Consider the following 21,787-nt stretch of genomic DNA (forward strand, 5'->3'; position numbering starts at 1 on the left):
CTCGGCCGGGAAGCGCTCCCTCCCCACAACGATCGTCGCGTCCACCCCGATAAGGTCGAACACGGCCCCGACCCTGATGGTGGTAGGGGCGGTCATACTCCTCACGGTCGCTCCGTCCCTTCCCGCGGTGGTCCTCCCACGCGTGGTCGGCTTCTTCCCAATCAGGTTCATGGCCCTCTGTCTGCAGCGTCGGGCGTCGTTCCAAGGTATCGACCCGACGATCCATCTTGTCAAATCGCGCGTTCAACTGCGCAAAACCTAACGTGACTGGGTCGACGTGTTGCTGTCTTCCGTCGACGTCGCCCGAATTCCTCTGCCGCGTCGGGCCCAACTGCAGCCCCGACGAGGACTCTGCCGGCGGAAATTCCGCCGCCATCGATTGCGTAACTAACTAAAACTTGAGTAATCGGGATGAAAGCACCAGATGTTACGGACGTTCTCCGCAACGGCTCCGTGATCTTCCTTCTCGGCGGAACCACGAGCAATTTCCACGACAAACTCGCGGCAATTGATCGAACCCCTGCTGATTTGGTGGACGTCTTCCACAAAGCAACAAGAAACGTAAGGATAATTGCTTGTTTCACAAGATAGGTTTAGGGAAAATATTTCATTCATAAAAATAATGTGTTGATGAAATACCCTATTTTATACTAGAAACCCTAGGGCGGTTCGACGTATCCTAATTCATCCGGGAAAGAACCGCAAAGAAAACCCGAACGGGGCTTATAAATCAGGCCCGACTCAACAGTAAGTAAATTAATGTTTCAAAAATACTAAAACATAAAAGGAAAGAAATAAAAAGGAAACAAAAAGAATCGGCTAACTCTTGAACTTGTTCGGCGCCTTGAGCTTGTCTCTCGGCCTCAAGGATCTCTTCGACACAATCAATTCTTCACTTCGGTCATTCACGCATTGCGTCGTGCTGCTCGGCTGCGTCGTGCTGCTCGGCTCCGGAAGCGCTGCGTCGAGCTGCTCGGCTGTTGTCGCCTCCAGCTCGGCATGCTGCTCGGCTGTTGTCGCCTCCAGCTCAGCATGCTGCTCGGCTGTTGTCGCCTCCAGCTCGGCATGCTGCTCTGCTGTTGCGTCTGGTGTCGGGGGTCTCGTATCAGTTTAACAAGCCTAGGGGCTAGGGTGTAGTATGTTCATAGTCTAAAAAACATTGTCCAAATACACGAGCTGCATTAATTCGTCTGTGTTGCACATAATGTATATTTTGTATAGTATAATGCGTAGTTTAGTTTCTATAATGCATTATTTGTGATATGTAATGAATGTGATTTACCGTGTTTAGTTGTTTGGCACACGAACAATGCATACGAATAAGATTTACCGTGTTTCGTTGTTTGACACACGGTTCTTGTTTATCCTAAGGGTTTAATAAGGTTATGGGCTAGGGTTTAGTACGTACACATTAATAACGAATCGTAAACAGCTACTAATAATGCACCACATTGAAACGAGTTATGGATATAATTGATATGTGATATGCATTGCATACGAACAAGATGTACCGTGTTACGATGTTGGCACACGTTTCTTGTTCCCCCCAAGGGTTTAATAAGATTAGGGGCTAGGGTATAGTACGTACACATTAATTACAAATTGTAAAACAATTCGAATAATGCACCAAATTGTAGCGAGTAATGCATATTATTGACTGTATAATGCAAATTATGTGAACTGCAATGCATACGAATAAGATGTACCGTGATACGATGTTTGGCACACGTTTCTTGTTTCCCCCCACGGTTCAATAAGACTAGGGGTTAGGGTATAGTACGTACATATAGCAACTTCTTGTGTCTTGCACTAGGTCATGTTTTTGTTTTGTTATTGGAACTTTATATCTGTCATAATGCAACGTTTGGTTTTTATTTAAAGAAGTCAACTTTGTATCAGTTGTGTTCTGATGAATTATTTTGTTTGTTCCCAATTTTTATTTTTTCTAGGTCATAATGCAATGTTTTAGTAAAATAATGCACTAAAATGTCTATTGCAGAATTGATATCCAATTTTAATATTCCATGGACCCCTGAATTCTGGCGAAATGATTAAATTAAAAAATTCACTTATTGGAATAAATAATGCAGCCCGTTGATATGTCTTATTTAATACAAAATTTTAAATAATGATAATTTCTTGGTAAATAATGCAACGTTTTAATCAAATAATGCACTAATTTATCTAATGTTGAATTTATATCCAGTTGAAATAAACCATGCACCCCTGAATTCTGTCGCAACGTTTATATCCACTTTAAATTTACCATGCATACTTCTTATAATGCATAATTAACTGTAAATAATGACAATATAATTACACATAATGCTCAGACTTTGCATATACACAATTATTATCGTAACGAACACTATATTGCAAATAATGACAGTTGATAAAGGAGTAATGCACAGATTGTAAAACACAATGCACACTCTTTAATGCTGAATACGAACAATTTACGCAGTCTCAAAATCATTAGCTAATATCCAAACGCACTTATTAAGTTGCGAAAAAGTACAGTTTTAAATTGAAACATCTATTCGAATATCAGTTAATCCATTAACCAAGATCTCCCTATAGCCGAACCAAGACTCACTCCAAACCATAATTCTCGTCAACTGGAATAACATCGTCAACTGCATCGTCAATGTCTGATCTTAGCCGCTTCTCTGATATGGAACAAACAAAGTAATACATCAAAACATTATCAATAAATCAGAATACATAATGCTGCTAGCATTTTACAGATTAATGCATATATCATATGAAATAATGCATAACACAACCTCATAATGCATTAAAAATTACTAATAATGCATTGTCTAAAACAAAAATGCACATGTGTTACACAGAAAATGCACAAAAAATGTACGTAATGCACATTTTAAGTTATATAATGAACAAAAAAAATTTTCTTGCTATTAGTCTGTACATCACTCATTTCAGTAAATACACCTTTCAAAAGCAAAAAAAAACTGCAATAGGAAAGATTAATGCATACAAACCAAACACATAATGCATAAGATAAAGCAAATAATTATCGCACATCAAATCATCAAATACACCTCCTTATCTACACATAATGCATAAGATACAGAAAATATATAGCTTATTTACTACTATGAATCAGTCCACAAGTACAATAAACCACATCAAATACACAATCACATTTTCATATTACACTGCCACAGCTTATACGGTTAATAATGCTTAATATACTTTCAGTAATGCATATATCATGGTACATAATGCACAATTTAAGTTATATAATGAAAAAAAAATCTTGCTATTAGTCGGTACATCACTCATTCCACTAAATACACCTCTAAAATGCAACAAAAACTGCAATAACAACGACTGATGCGTACAAACCAAGCACATAATGCATAAGATAAATCAAATGATTATCACTGTAAATTCACATTTAAACATTTTATATGCAATCATCAAACTGAATCCTCTGTAACAAATAGGATATTGAAAAGCACAAGTAGCGACGCCAATATACATGAACCCTGTGATGCTTGCGAGCGTGGACGTCCTCTTTTCGACATTTTTGATCTGCCAAACAACAAAAATATAAGAGACCTAAATCCATGCCTGTTCAACACATCTCATTGACTACCCGTGATAATCATAGGCAACCGTAGACGAATAAGTAGGAAATTGTGAATTTAAACAAACACGGTAAAAGCAAAGCTACATTTTTTTATTTTTCGGTACTACAAAATCAAAACAAAAAAGACCCAAAATCGCAGGTCAAACAAACCTAATCGATTTGTTGAAAATAACACGAAACGAGTCAACGATGGTCGATTTGGGTTAGACGAAATCACCGGTAGACTTGAATCGCCGAAATCTGGGTTGGCTGCTGTCAATTCTTCACGCTTGAAGAACGACTAGGGTTTTAGAGAGTGGAGGGAGTGGGGCGAGTGGAATCTGATGAGAGAGTGATGAATGAGGGAGGTTGAAGAGACGGATGATTTCATATCCCTCAAAATTCGCAATTGCCAAAAATATGGCGGTTCAATTTTCACCCAATTCCTATATTACCCCCATAATGCATAAAGAAAGGACCTATAATGCAACATGGAACTATAATTTAAGAATCAAGGTGGTCCGTTGATGAATTGGATCTAACGGGTAATATTAAGAAGGAAAAAGGATCTAAGATGTGAAAAAGGAGAATAAGGCTTTATAGTAATAATTTTAGGAAATAGTTGTACCTGAAGTGAAAAGAAGAGTGATGGTGAAAAAACATGTTGGGAGAAAGTGTGCCATTTTTCTCTAACTAATTAAGAGGATTTAGATTTGATATATAGCTATAGGTTCCGTCGACTTATATAGATTCTTATTTGTATGCCCAAAACAATTTATAGGAAAAGAAACTAAATAAAATGGCTCAAGCTGACATGAAGCAGGATTACTGTTTGATACATCGGATTGTCCCAATATACTAGAGACTAACTACCCAACACTTAATGCTATTATATTACTGCTTGCAAGATGATATTTTCGTTAAATTAAATGGGCAATGGTAAGAAAAGTGAACATTTAGATATTCTTGTGGACTATTAACAATTTAATTTTACACTGTGAATTGACCATATTTTTGTAAGATTGTGGTATAATCATTATTTTGGTCAAAATTACGTTAGTTGTAGCTAGTTAATACATTTTCACTTGTAGATAATTAATAATTTTCGCAAAAAGAAAATGTTAATATACAATAGTTTATGGGTAAATAATAATAATGATAATAATAATAATAACAATAAGGAGGAGGAGGAGGAGAATAAGTGTGATTTTTATTGCAGCTCAGCTTATGCTATGATCCAAATAATTAACATCTATATTCATATTCGTATTTAAGTGTATAATATTTGGAATTACATTTTCACTCCAATGCATATTAATGGAATTATATATAAACTATTCTGAGTGCCCTACACAAAATCAATGATGCATCCACTATTTTTGATACGATTGTGCAAAACATAATCGTATACTTAATTAAGAACAAAGAGGGATGCCACCGAACAAAGAGGGATGTCGCGTCGTCAAAGTTCAACAACTCATGGCAAGAAGCAAAGAATGACTATATTTTTTAAGGACATAAAATTGAGATGCAATTATTAACTTTTTAATTTTTTTTAAAAATATTCATAATTTAGGAAGTAAAAGAAAGCATCTTTAAGTTTATAATAAATTAACTTAATTTTTTGTATTTTAGGACGCTTCTATTTGTATCCTCTAATTTTAGTTGGGACACAAATAATAATGGCATTTTATGAAGCGTTGTTGGTATAATTAGACACATGAGTTAGCATCATCCTTATTAGTATTATAAAACGTCCTTAGCCGTTGTTTTGTTGTAGTGGAAGGAGTATAACTTTTGTTTCTTCCTTGATCCAAATCGAAATTTTGAAATTCAGTTCGGTTTTAATAAATTTTTTATTTTTCGGTTCGATTCAGTTCAAACGAAAAACCGAATAAGCAAATTACTATTTTAATATAATATTATACATAGGGGCACATTAGGCTCCTATTGGAATTTTTATTCAGTTTTTCGGTTTAATGTAGCATTGTTTATTCGGTTTTAGATAGGGGCGCATTAGTCTCCTAATTGGATTTTTACATATTTTGCTTACAAATATTTTGTACATTAATGTGTAAAACAACGCTACATTAAACATGCATAGGCCTGCAAATTCGGGTACCCACGGGTACCCAAACCCGAAAATTCGGGTACCCGAACCCGAAATCTCAAAAATATCATACTCAATACCCGACCCGTATGTGAATTCGGGTACCCTAATACCCGATACGGGTACCCGAACCCAACTAATCGAGTACCCATAAACCCAAAATTATTATATTTCAAATTTATTCTTTTATATAATATATTGTGTTGAGAATAGAAATTATTAAAAATAATACAATACTACTATTTATTGGCTATTAAAAGTCTAAACTTCAATTCTAAATTTCTAATGTTTTAACTTTCTCTATATAAAATAGACATTAGACAAATAGACACTACTTAATTTTAAAATAAAGAAAATTTTGGCATAAATTGAAACATAAAAGAGATTAAAATAATTTTTTAAGACATTAAATGAACATGTAAATAAAATGGAGAAAGCATAACTATATATTTTCAAAAGATAACAAGTAAGAACATAAATAATGCAACATGAACATAAGTCGAGATAATAGCACAATAAATGTCAAAGCAACCTATACTAAATAAAAATATTTATCACAAATACATAATTAATCGGGTTTAATCGGGTATTAGTCGGGTACCCTAATACGGATTTCGGGTACCCTAAATCCGAAAAATTCTAACATTAACTACCCAAACTCGTACCCGAACCCATAATTTTGGGTTTCAGGTACCCAAAACCCGTCGGGTATTGGGTCGGGGTCGGGTATACCCGAAACCTGCGGATTAAATTTGCAGGCCTACATGCATACTTGTACGTTATTTAAAACACCTGTCAAATCATTTAGATAGATTAGTACTTTAATTGATTTTGCTTTTATGTATCATGTTCTGTTTCTGTTACATTGTATAGTTAGATCTGTGCATCATGTTCTATTACATTATTTATCCAAAGATGTACATTAATTGGTAATTAATGTTGTGTTACATTAAATGCTGCCGTCGTGGACATTTAACATTCAACATTTTCCTAAGCATCATGTTCTATAACATTTAACATTTAACATTTTTCTTTTTATATTTAATATATCAGGTTCTTGTCCATAATAAAATCACGAAAAAGAAATAAAAATTGAAAGTATGTTTATCATAGGATATTTTAGTATTTGAATAAAAAATGATAGTTATAATACAAAATAAAATTATTATAAAAATAAAAGGAAAAGAACTAATGTTGCGTTTTATAGCGTTTAAGGATGTCCTCCCTTATTTACAATCATGCTCACAGAGGCAAATACGACCAGGATATCCAGGGTATTTCTCGCAATAACCAAATGGGTTAGCGCCAGAATAGTAACTGTTACACAACCTCTTACAACAAGTCATCTCTGGGCAGCGTTCAATGCTACATGGACCCAACCCTTCTACACATCTCTTTCCATCCTTTGTCCTATCTTCTTTCAACCTCTTACACATGCCTGTCATCACAATGTTGTATGCATAACTAAAATATATAGGACCAACATGAATATGAATATGTTGATGACAATAATTTAAGACCCTAAAATAATACTCTTTCCGTTCCACAAGAATATGCACTCTTTCATTTTCAGTCTGTCCTATATGAATATGCACTTTTCAATTTTGAAAAGTCTTTTTCTATCTACCCTCTCTTACTTTACCAATTTTATATTAAAACCTGTGTCGAACTCAAAGTGCATAATCTTTGGGGATGGATAGAGTATTTAACATTGTATATTGTCAATTTTTGTGACGTTGTATATATTGATTAAATACATCTGGCTAAATGTAGGATTATATTCAAGCATCTGAAGCTAAAACACATGCATGTATACACAAATGTAGGTTTAACAATATTGAAAAGTTACTTTAATAATTTTCAATGTAAAGATTGTGAGATATAATAATTTTAGGAAATACTTGTACCTGAAGTGAAAAGAAGAGTGATGATGAAAAAACATGTTGGGAGAAAGCGTGCCATTTTTCTTTAATCAAGTGGAAACAGATTTGATAAACTGCCATAGGTTTCATCGACTTATATACATTCTTATTTTTATGCCTAAAACAATAAATAGGAAAAGAAATTAAATAAAACTGCTCAAGCTGAAACATTCTGCCATAAATGAGGATTATTGATTGATACATTGAATGGATCCCTTATAGAAACTAACCGCCCAACACTTAATGCTATTATATACCTGCTTACAAGATCATAATTTCATTAAATTCAATGGGCAATGGAATGAAAAGTCAACATTTAGATATTCTTATGGATGATTAACAATTTAATTTGAATTGACCATACTTCTGTAAGATTGTGGTATAATCCTTATTCTTGTCAAAATTACGTTAACTTTTTTTTTAAGGAGGATTAACGATGGTTCCTCATCTATCCCCGAGGTGACTCGGACCCCGACCTAACGGTCAGAGGTGAAGCGTCTTACCATCGAGCTGCGCTTCGTTATCTTGGTTGGGTACAAACGAGTCCACTTGCAAACCCCAATTGCCAACCCCAATCTGGTACATGGCTAGTGAACCCATCACCCCCAAGGGAAATTAATCCCCAAGCTGGGCCTCTTAGAGGTCGAACTCGTGACCTCCAGGATGGACGCGGTATCCAGGCACCCTATATGACCGCTAGGCCAAGGGGCTTGGATTCAAAATTACGTTAACTTTTAGTCAATTCATTTTCACTTGTAGATAATTACGTTAATATATGGAAAAATAATGATAATAATAATAATAATAATAATAATAATAATAATAATAATAATAATAATAAAATATGATGATGATGATGATGAGAATGTGTGATTTTATTGCAGCCTTATATAAGTATTTTCCTTAGAACGTAGCGATTATCTTCCTTGGATCGGATTGGTACTAAGTTCCATGTAAATGTAGTTTTTTTAATAATAACCATCTTATATTGGCAATTTCCTTTAATACTCCCTCCATTCTAAAAAGATAGAAAAAATTGTAAATGATAACACATGTTTTAATGTGCAATTGGTAAAGTAAGAAAGAGATTATAAAAAGTAAGAGAGTTAAGGAAAATATAGTAAAAGTAGTGTTAGTGGATTGCGGGTCTATATTAATATATTGTTAAAATTTTTCATATTTAGACTTTGTCTAATTTTAAGGGACGACCTAAAATAGTAAAATTAGTCTATTTTTAGGATGAATAGAGTAATTTTCAATGTAAAGATTGTGGGATATAATGTTAAGGAAATAGTTGTACCTGAAGTGAAAAGAAGGGTGGCGATGAAAATGTCGGGGTTGCGCAGCAGAAATACGGGAAAAACAAATGGATCTTTAAGAATCCATTTAGGCGATTATGTGATTAAATCAATTTTCATGTAAATTACATTGATCTATGATAAATACATTAAAATCACACAAAATACATGAATTAATGTGTTATTGATTGTTAACTTGTGACCCTCCGAACGATTGACGTGGCTTGCACCTTCTCCGTGTGTCGAGTTTGACCTTGACCCCGAATCTTCTAACATATTCTCATTATCAAGATTAGCTATTTACGTGGGTAAACCTTAGCTAATCTTAATAGATCTAGATAGAATAACGTTAAGACAAGAAAGCGAAATTGTGTTACGAAGAACACGATGGATTAGGAGGCTATGGTTAGGTTTTCACTTCTATCTCTATTTATAAAGTTATGTAGTTGCAAACAAGGTTAAGGATCCACTGATTAATTGAATTGGGTCAACCCATTGGACAATTACATAATAAATCAATCAACACATAATTTAATACTTAGAATATTATTTTGTACCATTATAGAAAATAATATTGACTTCTATCTATTTGCAAAATTACGAGAACATTGAGTTCCATTTTGATTTATAAAATATCTCATGATGGAGTACGGACTAAACAAGCCCAACAGCAGTGACGGCCCATCAGCCCAAAGCCCAAGGAAGAGTATCAGATCGGCATTACCAAAGAGTTCGGCCCCAGCCTACAGCTCGGTAAAAGCCAACCAATCAGTTCGGCATTACCAAAGAGTTCGGCCCCAGCCTACAGCTCGGTAAAAGCCGACCAATCAAGCTCTACTCTCAGACCGGCAAAAGCTGCTCGGCAATAGTTCAGCAGTTCGGTCTCAGTATTTGACCGAACTGGGAGATAGTCAACTCATGTCAGAACCTCCACGATCTCCACTACACCCACGATCTATTTAGTGGTGTCAAGCAGTCATTAATTCAGGCAGGATAGTGGGCCCATGCAGGATTGCATGACCTCCACGACATCCACTACCTAGTTAGTGGTGATGCAAGCCACGATCTTAGTTCAATGTATAAATAGAACTTAGATCAGATAGAAAAGGGTTAAGTTCTAGGGGACTCTCTCTCTCTCGCTCTCTAGAGATAAAATATCAAATAGCAAGTTTGTATTTGTAAGCTGTAGAAAACAGATCAAGCAATACAACTCTGCCCTCTTTTCTTCCCGTGGACGTAGATTTACTTCAGTAAATCGAACCACGTAAATTCTTTGTGTCGTGATCTGTATTTTCCTGCATTCACTAACATCAGAAATTCGCGGATCCATCACTGGCGCCGTCTGTGGGAAACAGAGAACCAAATTTGTGATAAAGCGAGTTTTTGATCCTCTTCTACCAAAAAAATGCATACCAGATCACATAACACCCGTGCCTCCGTCCGTGATAACCATGAGGAAGCTAATCCAGCAGCCCATAGGCCTGGAAAGCAGCCTCGTGAAAAATCTACTTCCAGTTCTCACGGAGAAGGAACAAGCCGCTCAAAAGGTCCACACACCGAGTCTTCCCAGCAGCCTGATTTGAATGAGGCTGTCAAGCTGTTCTTGGCTGAGAAGCAGGATGAGTTCTTAGCCTTCCTGCAAAAGAGCCAAGAGCCGAAGACGAAAAGGGTGGATTCTCCTTCCTCCTCCAGACATGAAAGTCACTACCGCAGTAGTGCCGTGTCTTCCGGAAAGAAGAATCCTCAACCCCGACATGTTCCTGCTCCTCCTCGGTACCGGAACCACAGGAGAACTCCATCTCCTCCGTACCGAAGAGATGTCAGTTCGTCTGAAACGAACTGCAATAAGCCAACGATTGTGAAGTCCAAGCTTCTAAAGAGGATACAAGACCACAATTCAGCTTAAGAATCAAGCACGTCGTCTGAAACGAACTGCAACAAAAGTCCGATTCACGCGATAAAACTTGCCTGAATTAGGACAAGGGAAAGTCCGATCCACGCGATAAAACTCGCCGAATTAGGACAAGGGAAAGTCCGATCCCCGAATTAGGACAAGGGAAAGTCCGATCCAAGCGATAAAACTCGCCAAATTAGGGCACAAGCTTAGTCCGGTCAAAGATGTTTATTTCATCCGACCAAAGACGAGTCCGGTCAAAGATGTTTATTTCATCCGACCAAAGACGAGTCCGGTCAAAGATGTTTATTTCATCCGACCAAAGACGAGTCCGGTCAAAGATGTTTATTTCATCCGACCAAAGACGAGTCCGGTCAAAGATGTTTATTTCATCAGACCAAAGACGAGTCCGGTCAAAGATGTTTATTTCATCAGACCAAAGACGAGTCCGGTCAAAGATGTTTATTTCATCAGACCAAAGACGAGTCCGGTCAAAGATGTTTATTTCATCAGACCAAAGACGAGTCCGGTCAAAGATGTTTATTTCATCAGACCAAAGACGAGTCCGTCAAAGATGTTTATTTCATCAGACCAAAGACGAGTCCGTCAAAGATGTTTATTTCATCAGACCAAAGACGAGTCCGGTCAAAGATGTTTATTTCATCAGACCAAAGACGAGTCCGGTCAAAGATGTTTATTTCATCCGACCAAAGACGAGTCCGGTCAAAGATGTTTATTTCATCCGACCAAAGACGAGTCCGGTCAAAGATGTTTATTTCATCAGACCAAAGACGAGTCCGGTCAAAGATGTTTATTTCATCAGACCAAAGACGAGTCCGGTCAAAGATGTTTATTTCATCAGACCAAAGACGAGTCCGGTCAAAGATGTTTATTTCATCAGACCAAGACGAGTCCGGTCAAAGATGTTTATTTCATCAGACCAAAGACAAACATCAACTTACCCCGTACCTTTATCCAGAATGCCGAAGTGACTCGCTTCGCCGAAGTAATTCACTTCGCTTTTCGGGGGGGGTAGTGATGGAGTACGGACTAAACAAGCCCAACAGCAGTGACGGCCCATCAGCCCAAAGCCCAAGGAAGAGTATCAGATCGGCATTACCAAAGAGTTCGGCCCCAGCCTACAGCTCGGTAAAAGCCAACCAATCAGTTCGGCATTACCAAAGAGTTCGGCCCCAGCCTACAGCTCGGTAAAAGCCGACCAATCAAGCTCTACTCTCAGACCGGCAAAAGCTGCTCGGCAATAGTTCAGCAGTTCGGTCTCAGTATTTGACCGAACTGGGAGATAGTCAACTCATGTCAGAACCTCCACGATCTCCACTACACCCACGATCTATTTAGTGGTGTCAAGCAGTCATTAATTCAGGCAGGATAGTGGGCCCATGCAGGATTGCATGACCTCCACGACATCCACTACCTAGTTAGTGGTGATGCAAGCCACGATCTTAGTTCAATGTATAAATAGAACTTAGATCAGATAGAAAAGGGTTAAGTTCTAGGGGACTCTCTCTCTCTCGCTCTCTAGAGATAAAATATCAAATAGCAAGTTTGTATTTGTAAGCTGTAGAAAACAGATCAAGCAATACAACTCTGCCCTCTTTTCTTCCCGTGGACGTAGATTTACTTCAGTAAATCGAACCACGTAAATTCTTTGTGTCGTGATCTGTATTTTCCTGCATTCACTAACATCAGAAATTCGCGGATCCATCATCTCACGTCTAAGACTGCCAATATCCATTAAATTAATTCTTTTGTCTGCTATAGACTTGAATTAAATTTAATAAGCCCTCCATCCCACAAAAAATAAAGACTTCTTCTATTTTTGGAACGTCCCATAAAAATATCTTTTTCTATCTTTGGTAACTTCTTTCTCTCTAATAAAATAGGCAATGTTCTCTACTAACAATACTATAATTATTTTTCTTTCTATCTCTCTCTTACTTTACCACTAATTCCATCCCAAATGTCCATGTTTTTATGGGGCAGACATTGTATATTTTCCAAAGAGTTTTCTAGTTCGGAATTTTATTTATTATTCATGGAATCAAATTCCAACTAGTCAGTTTTACTAATTAATAAATTCTTTTTCTAAACACGTCTTCGGGATATTATTATACCTCTCAGGCACACGAACTAGATGTTGGCAGAAAACTGACCTGATTTCAGCGGACCGCTAAGATCTTCTGCTGGATCAAGAATTCTGATTTGACTATTTGTATATCTTTTGTAAGTCTATTTTTGACATTTTCTCAAAATACTAAAATATATAAAATATGCAATTTAAGAACATAACTTTCCTGATTGACATTCAAAACGAGCTAAATATAAACCTTAAAAACATGCAAATTCCATATTTATCATAATTTCAAACAAAAAGTAAAGGATTATATGCATTTTTAAAGGAAAATTGTGACTTAAATCCTAACGTTTGTTTAATCCCATAGATTTTAACTATGCGACTAAATCTTATCTTATTACAATTCACAATTGACACAGACTGAGTTCAAATAAAGTTGGTGGTGACATGGAAGATGGATTTTACAATTCACAATTGACACATGAGACTCTTCAAAATGTTGTCCATCATTTAATCAATATTTGGGGCCGGTTTTTTTATTTTTCATCTTTTACATCTGAATTTTAGGGCTTTCTCTAATTGGATTTGCACCTTCAATCCATGACTAAGTTCGCAACGCACTGCCTCATTTTAATGACATAGCACGACACAAATTTTTTTGCCCACGACACAAATTTTTGCATAGGCAATTTATAATTTCTCTTTCTTTATTTTAATGACATAGCACGACATAATTCTCATCTCATTAAATAAGTGTCACATACAGACATACTCACTGTAAATTACTGTCATTGGACAATTGTGAATTGTTGTCAAGTTTATGGTTTAATTATAATGGTTTGAACATTAGGGTTTTGAGAAAAGGTCAACAACAAATTACTCCCTCCATTTTCTTAAAATAAAAACTTTTTAAACAACACAGGTTTTAATACATAATTAGTAAAACAAAAGGAGAACATATAGAAAGAAAAAAGTGATAGAGACAAATGAATTTCACCTTATTAGAGAAAAAAATTCTAAAACAGAAAGTTTTTATTTTTAAAAGATGAACTAAATTGGAAATAATTTCTATTTTCAACGGACGAGAAGAGTACTAGTAAATGACATTTTTTCTTTAAATTTTTTAATAAAGCTAACCAGTCAAGTCACTGTATAATCACCCAATTGTTTTAGAAGGTGATTTTCACATGTAATCAGTGGCGGATCTAGGGGGGGCAGGAGGGGGCGGTCGCCCCCTCCGTGCGACTATTTTTCCCTTATCGGGATGTAATTTTACCATGTCCGCCCCCTCCGTTTGCCTCCGGCGTCGCCCCGAATAACCAAAAAAATAGTCATGTCCGCACTAAACCAAGCTAATATTATATATTCCGCCCCCTCCATTTCCGGATCCTGGATCCGCCACTGCTGATGTAATGCAAAATTTACCTTAAAAAGGCACGGATAAGTAGCGCACAATATCATTCCACCATATACTAGTAGTTAAAACAACATTTTGTAGTGCAATCGACACTAAAACATTATATTATTTCTAAATGGAGAAGAGATTCAAAACATAAATTTTATCTTTATTAAAGAGTAAGAAAGCAAGCATATCAACAATCATGCTGACAGAGGCACTTAAGACCTGAAAATCCAGGGTAATTACCGCAATAAGCATATGGATTAGCGTCAGAATAGGCACTGTCACACAACTTCTTACAACAATTCTCATCGCAGTTTGCAGTGCTACATGAACCCAACTCCAACCCTTCTATACACCTCTGTCCATCCTTTTGCAACCTCTCACTCATGCCTGTCATCACCACCATTTTGTATTTTTTATTTTTGAGAAAATATACCATCTTATATTAATATTTTACTTTAAACTTTTCAATGTAATATTTTTGGGAAATAGTTGTACCTGAAGTGAAAAGAAGAGTGATGATGAAAAAACATGTTGGGAGAAAGCATGCCATTTTCTTCTAACCAAGAGGATATATATATATATATATATATATAGCTATAGGTTTCATCGAATTATATACGTTCTTATTTTTATGCACAAAACAATACATAGGAAATGAAATTAAATAAATTTTCTCAATCTGAAATTTTCTGACATAAATGAGTACTATTGATTGATACATCGGATTGACCCAATATAGAAATTAAGTGCTAACTCTTAATGCTATTATATTACTTGCTTACAAGATGAAAATTTCATTAAATTAAAATGGGCAGTGGATAGAAAAGCCAACATATAGATGTTCCTATTAACTATTCAATTCCCATCTTGCTTTATTTTTGCATGCAGCCGTTTTTCTTTTTGTTTTTTACACATTTCAATTGTAGTTGCACGTAGCTCTCTGTTGATTTTAATTTTTAATTTTTACTCTTTGTTCTAGACCATTAATTTTAAATCAACTTTCCTTTCATAGTTCATTTTATAACTACCTGACTTTTGTTTTTTTACAGTACTCGTCTTCATTACATTTTCTTTAATTTGTAGCTCTTTTATGGCTTTGTTTTTCTTTATTTCACACACTTCATTTGTAGCTCTCTTATGACTTTGTTTTTTAGTTTTTACTCTTTGTTCTAGATCAATTAGATTTATGTCAATTTTCCTTTAATAGTTCATTTTTTTAACTACTTGACCTTTTATTTTACACTCCTCTTTATTAGTACATTTTTCTTTCTTACACTCATTTGTAGCTCTCTTATGGCTTTGTTTTCATAAATTTTTACTTTTAGTTGTAAATCATATAGATTTAAATCATCTTTTCTTTCAATGCTTATTTTAAGATCATACATATAATATGAATATGTAATGATCGATGCATTATGTCTTTTTTATATTTTTTATAAGTAATTGAACTTTTCTTTCAAATAAGTCAAAAGTTGACTTTTAATAAAGATAAAATCTGAAAAGGTTAAAGATACATGTGGGGATAATGAACCATAGCTGAATTATTTAAATATTTTTTTTAATTATAAATAGAAAATTAAAATCATCTAATATTTGAAAAATTAACTAATAAAGCAAGGGATCCATATACAAAGAAAACCATCCCAAGGACCAGATTAGTCTATGTTTAATTCGCGGTCTAGACTAATTAGTATAGATGTACATATGCGTTTTAGTCCATGAGTCAATTACATAAAAAAAATCTAGTATTTAGGTGCTTGTGGAATTTGAATTGGATGGATAAATTTTGTACTAGTTGATAGAGCTTGTGGAATTTCAGTTTTAGTGGTTGGACTAATTTTATTATACATTAAGTTTGTGGAATTTGGGTTTTAGTGGTTGGAAAATTATGTAGTTCATGATAGAGGTTGTGGAATTTGAATTCCAGTGGATGGACTATTTAATCCATCTTAAGAAAAGTGTTTAATATACAGTTTTTAGCCTTTATTATATTAGACCAACGATATTTATTGCCAGATTTAGTCACTATTTTCCTTGTGATTTGAAAGCATCTCTAATGATAAGACAGTTTGTCCAGGAATTTTAAATTGCTTTGTATGCAAAGGTAGAGAACGAACTCCTAATCATTAATATAGACATCTCACACATGTCACTCGATCCCAACCCTTGAATTTTTTTTTATATAGCTTTTTGCATTGGCGAAGTTTGCCGAAATGACGAAGGATGCAATAAATTTTCAAAATGTCATTGCACAAGGAGTTTTAGAGCATGCGCAGACCGCCGTCCGCGCCACTGGCACGGACGCCATCCACCGTCGCTGCGCTCGCGCCGCTGGCACGGCGCTGCTCGATGTATCGAGTACGTCCGTGCCAGCGGACGCACACGTGGCGCGCTCCCATTCGTCAACGGCATAGCCGTTGCGTTTAAACATTTTTTATTTTTTATTTTTTTAAAAATCGGTTTTTTATTAAAAAAACCGATAAAAAATAAAAAAAAATTTCACTTCCCCAAAAAAATATATCCGTTTATAACCGTTTTTTACACCTTTTTAATTTTTTTTCATTTTTTTACCCCAAAAATACACACTTTCATCTATAAATACCTCCAATTTCACCCCAAAAATTCACATCAAACTACACAACTCTCATCATCATTCTCCAATATCCATTCTCATCTCCATTCTCTCATATCCATTTTCATCTTCATTCTCTCATACCCTACAACATCACTATGTCCGGCCAAGACGATAACCCTTCGGGCTCCCACGGTTGGAACCCCGAATGGTTCGGTTCACAACCGTTTCCTAGTCCAAAAACGGAATATTCGGCCCCTCCTCTCACCCATGATTCGGGCGTTCCGGGTGGCTACCGGCCATACCCAATCGACGATCAAGGTGCCTCCGATGGGCGCTACGGGTGGACACCGGAGCCTAGGCCTCGCGCCCCTTCCCAAATGCCGACTCCTCCATCTCGCGCCAGTGTCCGCACACCGTACTCACCGGCGGAGATGGAAAGATTGTTCAAGGCGTACTTGGAAATCTCCGAAGATGCGGTGGTTGGAACGAACCAATCCGGCGATCACTTTTGGTGGCACGTCTCTAGCCGGTATAATGCAAACCGGCCGCCGGGAACGATCGAGCGCAACGAGAGTATGGTGCGCAACTGCATCGGCCGAGCCAACGAAGAAATTGGCAAGTTCAACGGCTAGTTCATCCAGGAGTCCCGGAATGCCGGGAGCGGCCGAAGCGAGGTCGACATCATTACCGCCGCGCTGAGCACCTACCAATCCATGAACGGTAAGTCGTTCAACTATCTTAACGTTTGGCAGGAGACGCGGACGCACCCGAAGTATAAGGGAGGCATAACATCCTCCTCTAGCGGCTCCTCCAAACGATCAAGGTCGGTAGCCCTATCCGACTCCGGCTCGGAAGAAGTGGCTAGCCAACTCGCCGGAGCTAACTTGGGTAGCCCCGACGCCGGACCGAGCAGTTCCCAACGCCGCCCCCAAGGAAGGAAGAAGGCGGCGGCCAACCGTCGTCGCGGCTCGACTCCCGAAGCCACTCCCGAAGCCGCTCCCGCTCCCTATGTGCCACCTCCACCCCCGAACAACTCGCTGTGGATGCTCTTAAGCCAACTCAATATGGCCGATAGGTCATCTATGACCCGCACGCAACTTGAAACACACGAGACCATGATAAAAGGTCTCCAAAAACAATTGGGGTTGATCCCGCCGGATGCGTAGTCTTATTAGGAGTTTAATTATGTAATTTTTAATTTTTAGGATTTTAATTATGTAATTTTTAATTTTAAGGAGTTTAATTATGTAATTTTTAATTTTTAGGATTTTAATTATGTATTTTTTAATTTTATTTGTAATTTGTAATATTTATTGTGGTTTTTAAATGGATTTTAATATTATGGAAATATTTTTGTTTAATTGAATTTTATATTAATTGTGCTCGTCCTTGCGGAAGAGCACAGTTGTGGGTGTTGTGCTCTTGCCAGAGAGCAGGCATGAATAGTACCGTCCGGGCCCACAACCGTGCCGCTGGCAAGAGCACGGTTGTGGATGCTCTTATATTAGTACTTAATACTTTATTACTTTAATTTATTGTTTTTTTAATAGGAAAATGTGTTGATTGAGATTCATGTAATGTTATTGACTTTAATCAGAGTGGATTTAAAGCAACAGGTAGGGATAGACATTAAATAATCTCCTCCTAAGGCAATTTGTGTTGTCTAATTAGAAGGATAAGTTTATTGAGGAGATGAAAGAGTGGAGAGATGTGAAATGGAGTTGGATTTCTTGATGGAGAGAAATATTTTCTCATGGGAGGAAGAACTCATCGGACCTTCTCATAGCCATGGCTCACAGGACTTTGACCCCACGACCGAACAAGCAAATTCATGGTACTCCTAGTGTTCATCAATAATTGTTCCATTTTGCCATTTCAATTTATCAACCAATAAATGTCTCATTTTTTTACTATTTTTTTGTAACAGACCTCACCTTCCACTATATTACCCTATTCATTTTTCATTACATTTCTTAAAATTCGTCTCAAGTCAAACTGAACCTATTATTCGTAGATACAGAGAGTACTTTTTACTTTAAGTTGATGTTCGGTTAGTTAGACAAGATAATAGTGAGATACAATATGAGCAAAGTTACAATATATTGTACTTGTATATGATTAAATTAGTTATGGGGTTGAAGGTGAGATGGTTATTCATGAGATACAATCTAATCACGTTATGAAGGCGGGACAAGATACATTGTCATGAACGGAGCTTTTAAGAAAAACGCAACCGAAGAATAAGGAGTAAAATTAATCATGAGCTTTTAAGCCACATGCATTGTTAACATTCTACAATCTATATATAGGTCTCCAATTTCAACCAAGCCACCACCAAAAACCTAGCAATTGAAATGAGGTCCCTCTCCATCTTCCTCCTGATCGCCCTTTCCTCCTCCCTCGCCAACGCCGCCATCTTCACCGTCCGCAACAACTGCCCCTACACCGTCTGGGCTGCGGCCTCCCCAGGCGGCGGCCGCCAGCTCAACCGCGGCCAAACCTGGACCCTCAACATAGCCGCCGGCACAGCGGGCGCCAGAATATGGGCCAGGACGGGATGCTCCTTCGACAGATCGGGGCGCGGCCGGTGCCAGACCGGCGACTGCGGCGGGCTGCTGGAGTGCAGAGGCTACGGCTTGCCCCCAAACACGCTTGCAGAGTACGCGCTGAACCAGTTCAACAACCTTGATTTCTTCGACATCTCATTGGTCGACGGATTCAACGTGCCCATGGAATTCAGCCCTAACTCCGGCGGTTGCAGCCGCGGGATTCGGTGCACGGCCGATATCAACGGGCAGTGCCCCAACCAGCTGCGGGCGCCGGGAGGGTGCAACAACCCATGCACGGTGTACAGGACCAATCAGTACTGCTGCAACACAGGGCCGTGTGGGCCCACCGATCTCTCGAGGTTCTTCAAGCAGAGGTGCCCCGATGCATACAGCTACCCGAAGGATGACCCCACAAGCACCTTCACCTGCCCCGGTGGGACTAACTATAGGGTCGTCTTCTGCCCCTGAGCTGAGCATGAGCATGAGCATGAGCCTCACAAACTATGTATCCATACATGTTTAATAAATTTCCTCGTGGAATTAATAAATCAAACATGCTAGATGTCATGTTTTTTGATGTAATTACTTTTTGTTGGGTTGCCTTTCTTTTCCTTAAAAGTTCGGCTCGTTTCCATAATGCAAAGATAAGATAACACTTAATCTCACAATTATTCATCGCACAACACACTACCCATTTGTGTATTCCAGATCATAGCTCTCTATTGTCCTGTCTAACAAGTTATGACATGAATACTTCGGTGTATTTCACTGCATAGTGAACCGAATTCAGTTTTAATTTATTTAATAAGAAATTTAGAAGTAATTTTAGTTAGAAATTAATGCATCTTAATTAAAACACTAATTAAGAATTCATGTGAACTCGATTTTGGGAATTACATATTTCTGATTAAAAATCTAACTAACCTCTAAATAATCTAAAATTTAACGGTTTTAACAAAGATTTTGCGTTTTCCCAATCTAAAAGATAATACAATACGATAGGTTTAGTTACTAAGCTTGAGTATGCATGTCAGTTACCATTTCCTACCAATTTTATCTGATTATATTTCTTGTTTTGGGTTAATTAAATCAGCCAAAGTGACGACTGGCGAGTCAGTTCATGCATTACCCTCAAACACAACACTGTGGAAGTCGCGATTTGAATAGTGAGATATCTAATGAAGACTTTAGATCCTGAGGTCATGTTTAACAAAACTAACCATTTCGAGGTTCAATGGTTATAAATGCAGATTTGGACGACAATTCAATGGATCACAGGTCTACAACAAAAGTAACCATTTACTTCGCATTTCAGAGGTTTCTTGAGTTTCGGTTGTGCTTTCATAGTGCGCTAATTTTTTTTATATTATTCAAATATTCGACTCATCTAATGTGTGACATCCCTAACCCAAAACATGCATTATTTTACATATTATCATTTATAATGTCATTGCATATTAAATTATTATTTTTTTACTATAGTATATTAAGTGTGTCCCATAGAAGATGTATTTAGTGTTACGATCAATCAGTATAGTCGAATAAATAGATAGTTCCTTTCACGAGAATTTTTATGTAAGTGTATATAATATATAATTAGTATCGATTATTTCATTTGTATTAAATGATTAATATAAATGTGTATGCATGTGTTGTAATGTGTGCATATATGTAAATGGGATTATAGTACTATTCATGTATGTAATTTACATATATACATATTAATAATTTTAGTTTGTGGATAGACAACGATTACATACATTAAAAAAATAAATGTTTGTACGTGGCGTAGCAAATGCATTACTATGTACTCCCTCCGTCCCGGACTACTTGCACTTATTTCCTTTCTGGACGTCCCAAGTTATTTGCACTCTTTCCAATTTTAGTAAAAATTATCACCTACAGCCGCAATTGTTGACTTTGCTATACACTCATTCCTTAATCTCCGTGCCGAAAAGGAAATGTGCGAGTAGTCCGGGATGAAGGGAGTATTATTTTGTAGTCTAATTTTTTTCAAAGTTACATGTTTCTAAATTTTCCTTTTATACGTGTTTTTAGTATAAATATAAAGTATGATACTAAGTGACACCTAGTTTTGCAGCTAACTGTATTAGGACTATATAGTATATTCTTTTTTTTCATGAGAAGGAAAAAAAAGAGGAGATTGGAGGAAGCTACAGTATACATGTATTAAAAGGGACGAAAGTTAGGAGAAAAAAAAAGAGAGAGAAGAACAGCAGAAGTAGAAAATAATAAGGAGAAGAATATTTAGAATTTAGACGTAACAACTTTGTACAATTTGTGAGTGGAAAACGAAGATAAGGGGGTCGAGTTTTTGAGT

General features: G+C 36.9%; 1 protein-coding gene across 1 annotated transcript; it reads left to right on the forward strand.

Moving 5' to 3' along the window:
- Positions 1–19,240: 19,240 nt before the first annotated feature.
- Positions 19,241–20,111, forward strand: LOC121755339 (thaumatin-like protein). Its single transcript, XM_042150662.1, has one exon. The coding sequence runs from the start codon at positions 19,252–19,254 to the stop codon at positions 19,912–19,914; it is 663 nt and encodes a 220-aa protein (XP_042006596.1). The 5' UTR covers positions 19,241–19,251; the 3' UTR covers positions 19,915–20,111.
- Positions 20,112–21,787: the final 1,676 nt, after the last annotated feature.

Source organism: Salvia splendens, chromosome 11, assembly GCF_004379255.2.
Source record: "Salvia splendens isolate huo1 chromosome 11, SspV2, whole genome shotgun sequence".
NCBI classification, from domain to species: domain Eukaryota; kingdom Viridiplantae; phylum Streptophyta; class Magnoliopsida; order Lamiales; family Lamiaceae; genus Salvia; species Salvia splendens.